This window comes from Sciurus carolinensis, chromosome 11 (assembly GCF_902686445.1).
Source record: "Sciurus carolinensis chromosome 11, mSciCar1.2, whole genome shotgun sequence".
In the NCBI taxonomy this organism is placed as follows: Eukaryota; Metazoa; Chordata; class Mammalia; order Rodentia; family Sciuridae; genus Sciurus; species Sciurus carolinensis.
Genome location: NC_062223.1, coordinates 43778313 through 43795430, shown reverse-complemented (window position 1 = coordinate 43795430; position 17118 = coordinate 43778313). Strand labels below are relative to the sequence as shown.

Genomic DNA, 17118 nt, shown 5'->3' with positions numbered 1-17118 from the left:
TAAGATTTTCTGGAGAAAATAGAAGGGTAAAAGAAAGAGGCCATCATAGCATATCAGTTTTCTAATCTTTAAAGTGGTGAAAATAGTAGTCCCTACTTCATAGGACTGTGCTTAGAAGAGTGTTTGATACATAACTAATATATTTTAAGCACTTAATGTTGATCTTATTATAATTGATGAAGGAAAAATTGTGACGATTTTCCCCCAAACGATATCTTAGTCTGTTTTGTGCTGCTATAAAAATACATAGACTGGATAATTTATAAAGAGCAAAAATTTATTTCTTAGCCAGGCACAGTAGCACATGCCTGTAATCTCAGTGGCTCCGAGGCTGTGGCAGGAGGACTGAGAGCTCAAAGCCAGCCTCAGCAAAGTGAGGTGCTAAGCAACTCACTGAGACCCTGTCTCTAAATAAAATACAAAATAGGGCTGGCAATGTGGCTTAATGGTTGAGTGCCCGTGAGTTCTATTCCCCGTAAACCCTCCCCACCCAATTTATTTCTCATAGTTTCGGAGGCTGGAAAGACCAAGACCAAAGCACCAGCCTCTGGTAAGGACCTTCTTGCCATATCCTTTTATGGTGGAGGTAGAAAGGTAAGAGGGTGAACCCACTTCTGCAGTCCCTTTTAGCAACAGCATTTATCCATTCATGAGCTCTTACGACCTAAATAGACACCCAAAAGGCCCTACCTTGGAAGACTGTTGTATTGAGGAGATTGTTTCCAACACATGAATTTTGGGGGACATATATAGACCATAGTAGATCCACGTAGGGGTTTGTTCCTCTTGGCTTAGATCAGAATTTCAGGCTTGATGAACTGTACTCAATTAATTCTTTCTTTCCTTTTCATTTTCTTTTTCCTTCCTTTCTCATGGGTCATAGAAGCAGTGTTGCCATACAATTTAATATAGCATTTCTGAAACCATTGTCAGTGAATAAGTTATATATCTGTATTCTTTGCTTTTATTTTAACTCTTTAGTGTTTTCAGGAACGTTTGTCTGAACCTTTAACTTCATTGGCAGTGATTTTTTTTTTTTTTTTTTCCTAAGCATTCAAGAGCTTCAGCCTACCTTTTCTAGTTCACCTTATTCCTTAGTTGAAGTGCTGTTTCATCAAAAGTAGCTTTCTTCATTATCTTCTTTTGCATCTCACTTCCTTTCATATTCTTGCTTCTTCTCCGGCTACCTAAAAGAGATGTAAACTGCCTCCCCTAAGATTGAAAAACTCATTCATTTTAATGGGTGTCACTTTCTCCTTGAAAGCTTTCTTATCCATCCTAACTTATATCTTATCTGTCTGTTCATATATATTATTCATTTCCTTTCCATTTATTGCTAACATATCATTTGCCCACTCTGCTACCATTATGGTTTTGTCTTCTTGTAACTGTCATCATTCTTCTCAGGTCTTGTCCCTTTCCCCCATATTGTAGATATCATGGGTCCTTTTTTTTTTAATTGTACTGGAGATTGAACCCAGGGGTGCTCAACCACTGAACCACATCCCCTCAGTTGTTTTTGTTTTTTTAAATTTTGGGACAGGATCTGTCTAAGTTGTGTAGGTCCTTGCTAAGTTACTGAGACTGGCTTTGAATTCTCGATGCTCCTGCCTCACCCTCCCAAGCTGCTAGTATTACAGGCATGCGCCACTGTGCCTGGCTATTTTTTGGTTTTCTCTGGGTCAGTTCATTGCTGTGAAGTTTGAGAAGGGGGAAATGTGGAAAGGAAAACACTGCAATGAGTTTTTGAAAAGACTGACCTTTCTGTATCCCCAAACTGATGCTAAACATTAAAAAAGGAAGAGAGAAATATTTGCGTATGGCTGATGCTATCCCTTCAACCTTTCCAGGGAAGAAAAAGTGTAGTAGGAAAAATAATTCATGCTTTTTTAATTGACTCAGTTTAATTCTAATTTTTATATGTTCTAGTATCAGAAACTTTCAAACATATAAAACTTAAGAATATATTGAACATCTCTGTACCTATCCATAGCTTCTGTGGCATCTGTCTCATGGGTAATCATTTCATATGTACCCATTCCACTTCCTTACTGTCCTTGTCTGCTAGATTGTTTAGGAACAAATGCCAAATACATTAATTCATTGGCAACAGTAGTTATATTACCATTTAGAAAAAGATGTGTTCTGAATTTTTAGCAGCTGCTTAAGACATATCTTATGTTAAAATAGATTGGTTAAATTTGGAATCATCCTTTTTTGTGGTACTTAGAATTGAATTCAGGAGCCACTTTTACCACTGAAGTACATGCCCAGTGCTTTTTATTTGAGACAGGGTCTTGCTAAGTTACCCAGCCTGACCTCAAACTTGGATCCTCCTGCCTCAACCTACTGAGTAGGAATTATAAGTGTGTGCCACTAAACCCAGCCATATGAAATATATCTTCTTTACATTGGACCTGAAATTGATTGAACTAAATATTTAAGTTTTATAAAACTCTTCCAGTGTCCTCTTATTCATAAAAACCCATCAGTTTTAGATGTTATTTTCAGTCAGAATGCCTTTCTGATAGCAGTGGATTGTTGGGTGCAAGGAGACACTGGGTTTTAGTATCTCCTTGTAAGTTGGTGGAAGGTACTTAAAAAGTTGTAATTTTGGTGTCTTATAGTTTATATTCTTTTATAGATTCAGAAAACAATAAAGAAGACAGCACGCCGGGAGCAGCTTATGAGAGAAGAAGCTGAACAGAAACGTTTAAAAACTGTACTAGAGCTACAGTATGTTTTGGATAAATTGGGAGACGATGAAGTGCGAACTGACTTGAAACAAGGGTTGAATGGAGTACCAATATTGTCTGAAGAGGAATTGTCATTGTTGGATGAATTCTACAAGTTAGTAGACCCTGAACGGGACATGAGCTTAAGGTATATTGCTGTTTGATAATAGAAACTTCTAAATAATTGCCTCTAATTAACAACTAAAAGGTAATTAATTATTTGTTATTATTATAAGGTTGAATGAGCAGTATGAACATGCCTCCATTCATTTGTGGGACTTGTTGGAAGGGAAGGAAAAATCTGTATGTGGAACAACCTGTAAGTATCAAAAAATCACTCTGATTTTGTAACTAAATTTTTTTTTTTTTTAATTTAAAAAAAATCTTTATTATTTTTATGTGGTGCTGAGGATCGAACCCACTGCCTCACACATGCCAGGCAAGTGCTCTACCACTGAGCCACGACCCCCAACCCCTAAATTTTTAAAAATTCGTTTTTTCCTTAACGTTGAAGAAAATTTTGAAGTGCGTAAGTTACATTCATCCACTGTTTCACTTTCCTGTTTCCTTTTTGGGCATGTTTGTGGTATGTGTTTTATGTAAGTCAGAACTAGTGACAGTTGGGCACCATTGCACATGCCTGTAATTCCTCCACTCAAGAGGATGAGGCAGGAGGATTGCAAGTTTGAGCAACTTAGCGAAATCCTCTCTGAAAATAAGTAATTAAAAGGACTGGGGCTGTAGCTCAGTGGTAGAGTATCTCTTGAGTTTAGTCCTCAGTACCCCAACAAAACAAAAAACCATTAGTGACAGTCTGTAAAGATAGGAGTCCTAACTTACATGGTTTTGTGTTTTTTGTGGTGCTGGATGTTAATCAGCTTTCTGTTACTATGACAAAGTACCTGAGTTATTAGGAGGGAAAGTTTTTTGGCTCATAGTTTCAGAGATCTCTGTAAATGGTCACCTTGCTCTGTTGGTTTGGGGACTGTGGCAGGGCAAACCATTGCGGGGAACCTGTGGTGGAACAGAGTTGTTTACCTCAACACAATTGGGAAGCAGATAGGAGGGGCCTAGGGTACCAGTATTTCCTTCAAGAGCACACCCCCAATGACCTAACTTCTTCCACTAGATTTTGCCTCTTACTGGTTCCCATCTCCCCATAGCACCACAGGCTGGCAACCAAGCCTTTGACATGGATCATTGGGGATACTAGCACTAGGTATCTAACACAAGCCCTTGGTACATTGCTAGCTAGGCAAACTCTCCACCACTGAGATATATCCCAGTCCCTTGACATAGTTTTACATAGAATTTTAACTGTGCTTAAACTAGATAGATTAATACCAGATTGACTTTCTGAAGTTTATGTTATTAGGTAGGCGCTGGTTTTTCCTTATGACTGAAGTTTTACAAAGAACATTTCATCTTGTACATTCTACTTGTGGTCATTCCTTTATCTTTTAATTTTTAGTTCTTAGACTCCTGTTAATTGGACATAATGTATCTCATATGCAACTAGAGGTTTTTTTTTTTTTTTTTTTTTTGGTGCTGGGGATTGAACCCAGGGCCTTGTGTTTACAAGGCAAGCACTCCACCGACTGAGCTATCTCTCCCCAGCCCTAGAGATTATTTTTAAAAAGGAAGTTTAAATTTCACAATCTCACTAAAACCCAGGGTCTCACACATGCAAGGCATGCGCTCTACCACCGAGCAACAACCCAAGCCCCTGGTAATAGTTTTATTAGGATTGATTTTAGAAAACTTTGATAACAAGTATGGTCCTTAAAGTTTTATTTTTCTGTACAGTGACCTATCAGGGAATGACCTTACTTTATACAGATTTATATTACAAGGCCTGGAAATTGAGAATAATTCTTTTGTATACCTCTAAGGCCCCCTACCTTTTCAATATCCTAGCATACCAAATTTGACTATTTTCATTTGCCTTTTGAGTCTACTTCTCTTTTTCTTCTATTTTTATGTCTTTTTATCTAATACAGTTGCTTACTGAATCTACTTCTTTCCCCTCTTTAAAATCTCTAAAAGACTTCTTTTTAACATGTTTTACATGCATTTTTTCTTAACTTCAAGGGCATTCACAGTCTGGCCTTTATCCAGTCTTCTGCAGCATCATCTTTACTCCTACGCTTTTTCTTCCTCCTGTGCTCCAGTCACAGTGGTATCCTTTTCTTGAATTTGGCATCCTTCCTTGCTTAGGACTTTATAAATGCTCTTTCCTCTTCCTTGAAACACTTTTACACACCTTTACTCATCTCTCTCAGCTTTTGTAGCAGTTACAACAGGAAAACCCCAAGTGATCTCCTCTGACTAGGTCCAACCTTTTGGGCCTATGTGTACTATTCATGATGTAATTTTCCTCCCCCTTACGCCCCCACAAAGCTTAGATAGGTGGTTCTTTTTCTTTATCACTCTGTAATACCTTCTCTTCTCAGTGAGATTAAATCTTATGTATATGTTTTTGCAGTAGTTGGTTAGGTGTTTTTCTTTTTATTACAGTACTTGAGAATGTTGAATCTTTGCTCATCTGATACTCTTATCTAATTCATATTCTTTTTTAGATAAAGCTCTAAAGGAAATTGTTGAGCGTGTTTTCCAGTCAAACTACTTTGATAGCACCCATAATCATCAGAATGGGCTGTGTGAGGAAGAAGAGGCAGCCTCTGCACCTATAGTGGAAGACCAGGTAGCTGAAGCTGGTGAGTACTTAGGGAAATATGAGCTTTAGTTTAGGTTCTGAGTCTGACTTTCCTTTGCTGCAAGTTTTCTACTTATTTAGTTATTATATACATACCAACAAATTTGTAAAGAAACTTTAAGTGTGACAAAATGTTAAAAAAACAAAGCACATCGAGTAATGCCCTCAAAAGAGGGGGAGAAAAAACAAAAAATAGTCATTCCTTGAAGTATTCACTCCATCATTTGTTTTATTGATCTTGATCATCACAGTTATAAAGTGGTATTTCTCTTGCTGAAGGATTGATGGGGAGGAATTTGGGGAGGGCCACTTCTTGTAAGGGTTATAAAATAGAATTTTTGTCTGACATGTGAACTTAACTGCTGTTTATCATGCCTGTATATAGGGTGAATATTGTTTTTTAATGATGGGAGGATTATAATACTGTAATTTTGCCTTATTAACGTCTCAATGGCAAGGTCTTTTCTAAATGATTTTAACACCTATCAAAATACTCTAAATCATGTTGCTGGTTACTTAACTATGACTACTTTTTAAAATGAGTAAAATTGTGAGTACAATGTACGTTATCAGAGCATAAATTTTTAATAGTAAAAGCATGGATTCTAGAATCAGACTGCCTGGGTTCAAATCTTGGTTTCAGTGCCTACCAGCTATAGAACTTTGGACAAGTTATTGAAGCTTTTTGTACCTCAGGTCTTCATTTAGAATGTAATATGTAAAGTGTATATGGAGTACCAGGTTCATGGTAATTACTGTGTAAGTGTTAGTTCTGAAGTTGAAACCAGAAGAGAAGATTGTACATTGTTGAAATTTATAGTAGCAGATAACAATATAGGGCAGTATTTTTATTTTTCCTAATTATGTTAAAATGGAGAATAAGATTTTAATTTGTGTGCTGCTTTATACCATCACTTATGGAAACAGAAGGATTTTAATGTGGTAGCTCTGTATTTATATTACACCCCATGTAGAATAAACTCTAATAATACTAATTTGTTTTGCAATAAAGGTAAAGAAAACTTTCTAAACATATTACTGTAAAAATGGTAAAATATAGGTGAACTATTATTCGGATTTTAAAAAGAATTGTTGCATTTTTTACATGATTAAAAAACTAGAGTATTTTTTTAGAGCAGTTTTAGTTTCACAGGAACATTGAACAAAGTTTATAGAAATTTTCCACTTTGTCCTACCCCTACCCATGCATACCACCCCAGCTAGAGTGGTACATATGTTTCAGTTGATGAACTGCCTTTGGCATGTCACCCAAAGTCTAGTTTAGCAATAGGGTGCACTATTGGTGTTGTATGTTCTGAGTTTGGACAGGTTTGTGAATGACAATTATCCACCATTCTAGTGTTAGATAAACTGCTTTCACTGAATTGAAATCTTGTTTGTTTTTTTTTTTTTTTTTAATAATTTTTTAACCTCTTAGAACCTGAGCCAGCAGAAGAATACACTGAGCAAAGTGAAGTTGAATCAACAGAGGTATGATTTTTTTTTTTTTTAATGCTGCCTCTACCTTTCTGTCTTTCAAACAGATGTCTCAAACATTTACTTTGCTTTGCAGTATGTAAATAGACAATTTATGGCAGAAACACAGTTCAGCAGTGGTGAAAAGGAGCAGGTGGTAGATGAGTGGACAGTTGAAACGGTTGAGGTAAGAATTCTCTGTATTACAAGGTTGTTTTTGTCTTTAGTAATTTCGATCTCTCCTGCGGACCAATTAAGATTTTTTTTGCAGCATTAGTATATTTATTATAATAACAAATTCATACACAAGACTGGTAAAAGATGATTCATTTATTCCTGTGACTATGTACTAGAATTGCTGCTTGCTGATTATAAAAATTATTTTATACAAAGTTATGAGTTAATCTGTCAAAAGTAGAAAACTATGGTTTCTTTTATCAGGTTGATCTGTTAAAATCTGGTCTTCCATATTGATAGTTTCAGAAGAACCAACCTTGTAGGAAGTATGACCTTCTTCACCCTAATGCTGTTTTTTTTAGATATGAGACTTTGGATTTCCTGAGTGTTGCTTGGTGTTATCTCATATCTCATATCAAGCATTTTTTTTTCCCCCAGGTTCTCATCTCTAGTTCATTGTTCTCCTAATATTTCTCCTCTCTGCCTTCAGACTATCCTGGCATAAGTTAATTAGAGGAAAAGTTAGCTTTGATTTATTTACTTGTACTTGAATTTCTTTTTGGTGTGCCTTGCAAAAGAGTAAAAAGAAAAGAAAAAAAAAAAAAAAAAGCCTTACTGGTTGGTCCTAGCCTTTTTAAATCGTCTTTTCATGTCTCCTTTACCTCCAAAGTGTAGGAAGTATTTTTAAGCTTTGGGTAATATACTTTTCGTTATTCTGCTATCAGGGTCATTCTCCAAAGGTATAATTGCATCAGTACCTCAGCTCTCTGTTGAAGTATCAAAATGTACAATGTTAATAGAATGGGTAAAGAATTGGGCCTTTACATCAGAAAGTTATTTAATAGGGATGAAAATACTATTCCCATGAAACCCTAACAACAAAATATGTATATTTGCCAAATAAGAAATGCATTTTAAAAATGTGACGGGGGTTAGGCGAAAAACAGATAAAAAAATCTGTAGTATTATGATTTGTAAAAGAGATGTGCCAACTAGTTGTACTAAGTAGACTTAGTTACATGTTTTTAGTGGAATCAGGTAATTATATTTTAGCATGGATATTGAAGTAGAAGTGAAAGTTGGGCATGGTGGTATACCTCTACAATCTCAATGATTCAGGAAGCCAAAAAGTGCAAGACCAGCTTTGGCAAATTAGCAAGGTCCTATCTTAAAATCAAAAATTAAAAGGGCTGGGGGATATAGCTCAGTGGTAAAGCATTCCTGGGTTCCATCTTCAGTACTTTAGTGTGTGTTTGGGTTGGGAGAGGGAGTAGAAATGAATTATTAGCATAGTTGTTTTATTAACAAAAAGGTTGGGAACTAACATATAGTGCTTTGTGGTTAAGTATTTGCATTTTATTTGACTGACGTGCATATTATTGTACTTAAGCACTGTGCTAATGATTTGTTCTTAATATCTGCTGGGTGGGTCTTTTAAGGGCTAATCATATAGGGTTCTAGGAATTTTTGGAACATCTGAAGTTGTTAGCAGACAGATAAGTTGGTTTTTATGATTAATAACTTAGTGATTTTTTTATCTTAGTGTTGTTTATAATGGAAATAAGATGATTTCCCCAGACTCAACAGATAGTAATTTTCATGGTCTAAAGATCCAGAGAATATGAATTTGATGTGATAAAGTAGTGAGGATTTCTAAGCAGACCAGAGATTTGTTAAGAGCAATGAGGAAGAGAAGGAAGTTATTAGAGTTGGGGAAAAGACCGGTAGAATGAACGGCTTTCATAGCAGTTTAGGTCGGGTGGTGAGAGCTTAATCCTGTCCTGTCATGTTATATTGGCAGAGAAAATAGAAGAATTCCAAATTTTGATGCTAATAGTAGCCAGTACTTCTTGAGTGCTGACTAGATACCAGGTACTGATATATATATATTTGGTATAGATCTTATTGATCCAGTTGTTATAGAGGATGTAATAGTTTAAGCAAAATACATTTAATTTTGGAAGAAAGCACAGTAATCTCTCTTTGAAAGCAGTTTATAAAGTAAATTTGAGATGCTACATAGTGATCCTGTGGGATTGAGAATATTGTAGAAGTGATGCCATTGATCAGAATGTTAAGTTTGGTATACTGTGGTCCATTTGAGTAACTACTTCAAAGCCTGTTGTTCTCTTAGCATTATAGATAGCATATGTAACTTGGGGACCAATTAATGATAGTAAAGAGTGGAGTTTTATTCTTCCACTTTCTCTCTACTTCAGGTGGTAAATTCACTCCAGCAGCAACCTCAGGCTGCATCTCCTTCAGTACCAGAGCCTCACTCTTTGACTCCTGTGGCTCAGGCAGATCCTCTTGTAAGGAGACAGCGAGTACAAGATCTTATGGCACAAATGCAGGGGCCTTATAATTTTATACAGGTAAGTATGTTTTAGTAAAACACTATAATAGAAAGTTTAAGTGTTTGCACTATTTGACTTACTTTCATTATGTCCTAACTTACAGGATTCTATGCTGGATTTTGAAAACCAGACACTTGATCCTGCCATTGTATCTGCACAACCTATGAATCCAACACAAAACATGGACATGCCCCAACTGGTTTGCCCTCCTGGTTAGTAATTGTACAGTTTTATGTGAGAGATAAAGTAAATATAGAACCCACTAGTGCTTACAGGTTTTACAGAGATTTTTCCTTTTAATGCTTGCTTAACTATTGATTCTTGTCTTTTAATTTGAAGAGAAATGGTAATTGTTTTTGCTACAGGAATTATAATTCCATAATTTTTAAAACTTTTTCATGATGTAGAGACATACAGAAAAATGCATGCACATTTGGTGAACTTTCACAAACTAAACATACCAGCATCCAGATTAAGAAATGGAACATTACTGGTACCCCAGAAACTTGTGTCCTCTTTCAGTTATTAGTTATCTCTTCTCTAACTCCATGGTAACCACCCAGTTTCTTCCTGACCCTGCAGGTCAGTTTCGCCTGTTTTTGTAACTTGCATAAGTGCAATTTTTCTTGACTTTGTTTCAAACTTAATCTTGGGAATAAAAATAGTAGGGTTGATTTTTCTCTGGAATCTTTTTAAGAGAATTTTTGAGCTTTTCCCTAAATCAGCTCTTAACATTATTTGAAGTAGCAATGAATAGCGTCAGGGCCTTGTATTGGGTTAAGTGGATCTTCTCTCTAGAACTGTTAGTGATTTTGAGTCTTCTTGTCCCCCATCCCCCCATCCTATACCAATGTTAGTGGCAGAGTGGTGTATATACAAACTAAGTGTTTCATAATCCCAAATGTCATAGAAAATTGCTGAGTACAAGCATGTTCAGTGACACAGTTAATTTTGGTAAGGTAGTTAGAGGATATCTCTATAGGAAAGGAAGCATATATCTCTACCAAGAGTTACAAAACAAACTTTAGGCATACTAGAAGATAGCCACAGTTTTTAGTGTTCATTTTCTGAGCTCTACCAGAGAAATAAGGTGTGTAGTTTTCCTAGCCTGTAAGTTGTGTCAAAGTCTAGCACCTGTAGCATGGAAACAGCTTATAAGGCTGTTTAGATATTTAAGTAATGCTGAGTCTGTTAGACCCTCTAGTGGAAGCTGGTGGTTTCTAAGTGACTAATCAGTGGTTCTTTATTTTATTTTATTTTTTGGTCCATATCTCTCTTTTATATTGCTGTTAATTTCAAAGTATTAATGCTATTTAAAAAAATTTTTTTAGATGTTGGTAGACCATTATTTTATTCATTTATTTATATGCGGTGCTGAGAATTGAACCCAGTGCCTCACACGTGCTAGGCAAGCGCTCTACCACTGAACCACAAACCTATCCCCTGGTATAATTGATTTTTTGATGATCTATTTAACTGTGGTTTGGGGAACAGCATGGGAGAGTGGTGGTGATTATTAATAAGGGTCAATTAGGTATCTTTTTTAAAGCATTTCATTTTTTTCCTGTGGAAACTTTTTTGGGGTGCAGTAATGTGGATTGTACTCAGGGTCTCATGCATGCTAGGCAAGCACTCCACCACTGAAGCCCCAGCTATCAGTAAACCAAAGTGTTCTATTAAAAGCAAAAATATCACCTGTACTTCCCAGTTGTCTTGATCACCAAAATATTGTTCATTATTTGACCATAGAAATTTGCCACTAGGAGCCACATTAACGGTATTTAGACATCTCTTAAAAATTTTGATTTTGTGTAAGAGTAATTTTATTTTCAGTTCATTCTGAATCTAGACTTGCTCAGCCTAATCAAGTTCCTGTACAACCAGAAGCTACACAGGTAAGAGTGATCAATATTTTTCGAAGTTTATTTTTTAGGTCTCTTTCTTAGCTTATGAAAATCAGGCATGCATTTAATCAGAGCCAAGTCTTGTCTTAGAAATTCTGTTGGCATGAGTAGTTACCAGTCTTTATTTTCGAGTTTACATTTATTTCTCTTTTGATTATTTTTTTAGTTGTAATTTTTGTGTTTAATAGTTTACTAAAATAAAGTGTGCTTTCTAAACCAAGTAGATTTTTAGAATACATGGTTTAGACATGATAATCTAAAATTTAGAATAGTTTTTGCAATCTTAGAAACTGGGGGAACATATTGAACTGCTTATTTTATTTTGAGATTTAAAAATGTATGTATTTTTTGCGATTGTTATGTTTTGTAGTCTATAAATGCAGAGATGTGACATTAATTTTTCTTTTCAGAAGCGTATCAGTTTTTAGCCCTGTCTATATCAGCGTTGGTGTATTTATTTTTAACATTTATGTGTGTGTGTGTGTATATATATATATATGTTTTTTTTTTATTGTAAACAAATGGGATACATGTTGTTTCTCTGTACATGGAGTCAAGGCATACCATTTGTGTAATCATAAATTTACGTAGGGTAATGTTGTTTGATTCATTCTGTTATTTTTTTTCCTTCCCCCCCAACCCTCCCACCCCTCTTTTCCCTCTATACAGTCCTTTCTTCCTCCATTCTTGCCACCCTCCTTAACCCCAACCCTAAACCTAACCCTAACCTTAATGCTAACCCCTCCCTCCCCCCATTATATGTCATCATTCGCTTATCAGCGAGATAATTCATCCTTTAGTTTTTTGAGATTGGCTTATCTCACTTAGCATGATATTCTCCAATTTCATCCATTTGCCTGCAAATGCCATAATTTTATCATTCTTTATGGCAGAGTAATATGTATATATTTTTTGATACTGGGGATTGAACCGTGGGTGTTTTACCACTGAGCTACATTCCTAGTCCTTTTTATTGTTGATTTTGAGACAGGATCTCACTAAGTTGCCCAGGCTGGCCTTGACAACTTGGAATCTTCCTGCCTTAACCTTCTAGTTGCTGAGATGACAAGTGTGGGCTAACATGCTCATCATAGGAGGGTTATTTTTTTGACAAGTCAGTTTTGTAAGAAGAAAGAAACCTTGGTTTCTCAATTTCTGTCTAGGTTCCTTTGGTTTCATCCACAAGTGAGGGTTACACAGCGTCTCAACCCTTGTACCAGCCTTCTCATGCTACAGAGCAACGGCCACAAAAGGAACCAATTGATCAGATTCAGGCAAGTTCTACTATAAGACTATATAACTTATTGAAGCATTTATTCATGAATTGGGCAAAGGTACTTTACCATTCATACTGTGACCCTTCTTTTTGAACCCATTTTGCTTTCATGAAGTAGTTGAGCTTCTTGACACAAAAAGTTTTAAAACCACTAATTGTTTATTCCCTCTGTGTTTAGGCAACAATCTCTTTAAACACAGACCAGACTACAGCATCATCATCCCTTCCTGCTGCTTCTCAGCCTCAGGTGTTTCAGGCTGGGACAAGTAAACCTTTACATAGCAGTGGAATCAATGTAAATGCAGCTCCATTCCAGTCCATGCAGACGGTGAGCAAATTAATCCAACCAATATTAAGTACTTAAGTATGTACTAAAGAATCGTGTTACATTGTCAGCAAAGAATATTCACTTAACAGAGCTTGAACCCGCATCTGCTGTAATTGTAGGGTTATATTTAATTGAACATAAACTCTGTTAGAATTCTCAAAGGTAAATCTGAACTTTATGTACTTGCATCTTCTTGTTGGCAGTTTTCCCTTTTGGATCTGATTAACTAAGTTCAAATGTACAAAAACATCTATACAATCATATCTTATATTTAATAGTTGATATTTTGCCCTAGTTGCTTAGTCTTTTTGTTTTAGTGAGGTATTTCACAGTACAATGTAGATGTTATACTTTACCATGATTCAATAAGCATCTTGAAATTGGGAGAGATCCTATAAAATAATGATAATGAAGTACTATAACCTGTGGGATACAGCTAAATCAGGTCTCAGAGGAATGCTTAAAGAGTTTAAAGAGGTATGTTTAAATACTTCAAATATTAACTTGATTAAAATGTGAATAAAGTAGTTTTGAAAAAGTGAATTAAATATTCAACTCAGTTATAACTAATTTATAATTTTCTGCAAGTGGTATTGCATCAGGAACTAAAAAAGATCTTACATATCTAAAAAGCTTAAGGCTGCTGTTTGCATGTTAAGTACAAACACTTAAGTGTAAACACAGTGCATACATGTGCATATACATTTATCTTTTCCCACATTGAGGCTCACTGAGGGTTATTTTTTTGGGTGGTATTTGTGTTTTTGAAACTTCTGTGATTTTCCTTACTTACATTTGAGGGGAAACCAGCGTCATCAAGATCTGCCACATTCAAAGAAAGGAATGAAGGGAGAAACTAATCATTTATCCATTTTCAGGTGTTCAATATGAATGCCCCAGTTCCTCCTGTAAATGAACCAGAAACTTTAAAACAGCAAAATCAGTACCAGGCCAGTTACAACCAGAGTTTTTCCAGTCAGCCTCATCAAGTGGAACAAACAGAGCTTCAGCAAGAACAACTTCAAACAGGTAGTCAAACCAGTGTCCCTTTATTGGCTGCTTGCTTTCCAGCACAGTTATTAATAGTATTAGGACAGTTCAAACTTCAGAGTACTGGTACCCAAGAGTTTTGTTTTGGTAGTAGATCATATGAATTTTTTTCATAGCTAATCTTGATTGAGTCCATACTTGGTGTGAATTATATGCAATTTTGGAGGCCTTATGCCTTTTTTCCTTTGATAACTGAACTTTTATATATATACACTTGTGTGCATAGTTTTACTGGCATTAATCTGGTTTGAATTATGATAAACTTTTATATTTAATTATTTTTACTTTTTAATTACTACTACCTGCTACCATGATACATGGCAGTAAATCAGTTATATAAATTTTAGAATAGGGAATTGGTTTGATTCTTCTTATAAAATTTGTGAATAGATCTCACAGTGACTTTATTTGGTGGACAAGGTTGAAACAAAATCCTTTTTGGCAAGTAAGTTCATTATATGGCCAATTCCTAGATATGTTTCGGATTTCTTACATTTGTAAGGTATGACTATCCTCTTTAGGGTTTTGGTTAACTCGTAGGAATTTAAGTGGAATCCTTCAACAAACTAACAAATCCTCCTAAAATCATAGGAGTTAATTAATACCTTAATTTTATCAGACTGGTTTAAAAAAAAAAAAAACCCTGAAATTTTCTAGTTATTCAATGTTGTAGATTTTTTCAGTAGTAAAGGCTTATCAAATCCAATAATGTTAATACTTGAAATTAGTGTGGAGGCGAATCATCTATAATCTGGTAGAAATTTGTCAGTTATGTTTATACTCAGCTTCTGAATGATGAACCTAGGGTTCTTGCTCTAAGGCTCCTTTATCTACTTTATGGCTGTGTACCCATAAGTTATGTGTGCTACAGGTTTATTTTAAGCTTTTCAGTATTACCCTAATATACTTACTTTTTAGCCATCTTTTTAGATGATGTGATGAAATTAATTACTATGTATCATTTGACTTGATTAATTTTGCCCTTTATCATTGGATTTGAAACTGTCTTGCCCCCTTGCATTCTACTTGTATTTTCTAGTTGTGAGAGAGAAACTGTTACCATTTCAAAATAAGATTTTATAACATTTACATTAAAAATGAAAATCGTCCCATATACCTTGATTTATTGATGGATTGTGGTACTGGGGATTTAACCCAGGGAGACTACCACTGAATAGGTTCCCAACCCTTTATTTTGTTACATATTTTGAGACAGTGTTTTGCTAAGTTGCAGAGGCTAACCTCAAACTTGGAATCCTGCTTCAGTCTCCTGAGTAGCTGGGATTATAAGCATTGTTTAAAATTTTTTTTATGTTTTTGGTGCTAGGATTGAACCCATGCTAAACACATGCTTTACCATTGAACTACACACCCAGTCCCTACCTTGTTATGTTAAACATTTTCATACCACCACTAATAATCATGGCCTATCTGGACTAATACAGTTGTCACCTAACTTCACTCCCTTGACTGCTCTTTCAGCCTGCTGTATTTTCCACACAGTAGCCAGAGTGATCATTTAAAAAATGTAAATCAGATGTCTCCTATTCAAAATCTTTCAGTAGCTTCTTATTACATTTATAAAAGATACTCAAACACCTTCATTTAAAAGATTGTATCTGATCTGGGCCCTATCTTTATTCTAGTCTGTATCTTACATAGCATTTTTTCCCTCTGTATCCACACCAGTAACTATCATAGCAAGTTCTCGCACCCTTACATTTTCTTTCTTTTTAATCTGAAATTATCTTCCACTGATATGTGTATGGTTGACTTGCTTCTGTTAAAAAAAAAATTGTTCAAGTGACCCAAAATGTATATAAGTATGTATATATGTGTCATGTACAACTTGGAAGTTTTGAAATATATACACATTTTGAAGCGGCTAAATTGAGCTAATTACTCGTATCATATACTTCCTACAGCTTTTATGGTGAGCACACAAAATCTACTTTCAGTGATGCAAGAATACCATACAGTGTTATTAACTATAGTTACCATCTTGTATAAACTTATGTTCCTGCCCTGCTTGCTTCTTGACTTCTTTCAGGTCTGTGCTCAAATATCAACTCACAGAGACCTCTTTTTGTTACTGTTTCCAAACAGCTCAGTCTTTTCGTGACACATTTATCCTATTTTATTATCTCTCATGAGAAAAAAGCTTCCACATAGACAATTGTAATAAGGAACAACATGAAAAAGAGAATCTGATAAAGATCTTTGGGTTTTCCTTTTCTGTTTTTCTTTTCTTTCTTTCTTTTTTTTTTTTTTTAAATTTTATTTTGAGACAACAGTCTTGGTAAGATGGCAAGGCTGACTTCGAATTTGTGATCCTCCTGCCTCAGCCTCCCGAGTAGCTGAGGTGCAGGTGTGCATCACTGCACATGGCTTGGCTTTTCTTTATAGACTATTAAGCTTATATTTTACAAATACTTACATAAGATCTCTGCTTTTTAAAAATGAAGGTCACACTTGAATTGTTCTGCTGTGAGTTTCTTGGAGTGAGATTTGACCAAAATGAATAAAATTCTTGTTGATAAAGTGATTTGAGTATTATTTTTTTTTGACTATGTGCATATGAATGCACACTTTTAGATAGAAAATTTTATAGGTATTTGGTGTTTGCTTGTAATTTTAAATTTGGGGAATGTATTAAAAGACAATCTATGTAAAAATATTATATCTTTTGTTCGTTTATGTTTTATTTTATGTTGCTGGGGATCAAACCCAGGGCCCCGTGCTTGCAAGGCAAGCACTCTACTGACTGAGCTATCTCCCCAGCCCCTTAATATTACATCTTGAGTAGTGTAGTTGGGACAATAAGGAATTCAGAAAGAGCCTATCTCTTCTAGGTTATTCTCTAACCTTCTCATTGCAAAATAGCATCCTAAAAACTAAAAGAGTATCTTGAGTTTCTTGAGTGTAAAATAGCTCAGCTAAAGATTTTCAAGAGTTACAGAATCTTTACTCTTTGCTGCAAAGTGAGAAATCTTGGCAGGCTGTTGACCATTGTTCCTGGGTTGTGGACTTTCCTTTGTCTTGTTAACATTCCTTAACTCCTAGATGCAGTTCTTCTAGAGTTGTTTTTTATTCCCTGTG

At 35.4% G+C, this 17118-nt stretch overlaps 1 protein-coding gene across 1 annotated transcript in view; it reads left to right on the top strand.

Moving 5' to 3' along the window:
* Window positions 1-17118, top strand: part of Caprin1 (cell cycle associated protein 1) — a 38351-nt gene that overhangs the window by 15855 nt on the left and 5378 nt on the right. The window contains exons 5-15 of the mRNA XM_047516481.1: window positions 2645-2883; window positions 2972-3054; window positions 5315-5452; window positions 6890-6942; window positions 7025-7114; window positions 9324-9479; window positions 9565-9673; window positions 11295-11356; window positions 12529-12639; window positions 12820-12969; window positions 13848-13998. Coding sequence (XP_047372437.1) covers window positions 2645-2883; window positions 2972-3054; window positions 5315-5452; window positions 6890-6942; window positions 7025-7114; window positions 9324-9479; window positions 9565-9673; window positions 11295-11356; window positions 12529-12639; window positions 12820-12969; window positions 13848-13998 — 1342 coding nt within the window. The remainder of the gene's footprint in view (window positions 1-2644; window positions 2884-2971; window positions 3055-5314; window positions 5453-6889; window positions 6943-7024; window positions 7115-9323; window positions 9480-9564; window positions 9674-11294; window positions 11357-12528; window positions 12640-12819; window positions 12970-13847; window positions 13999-17118) is intronic.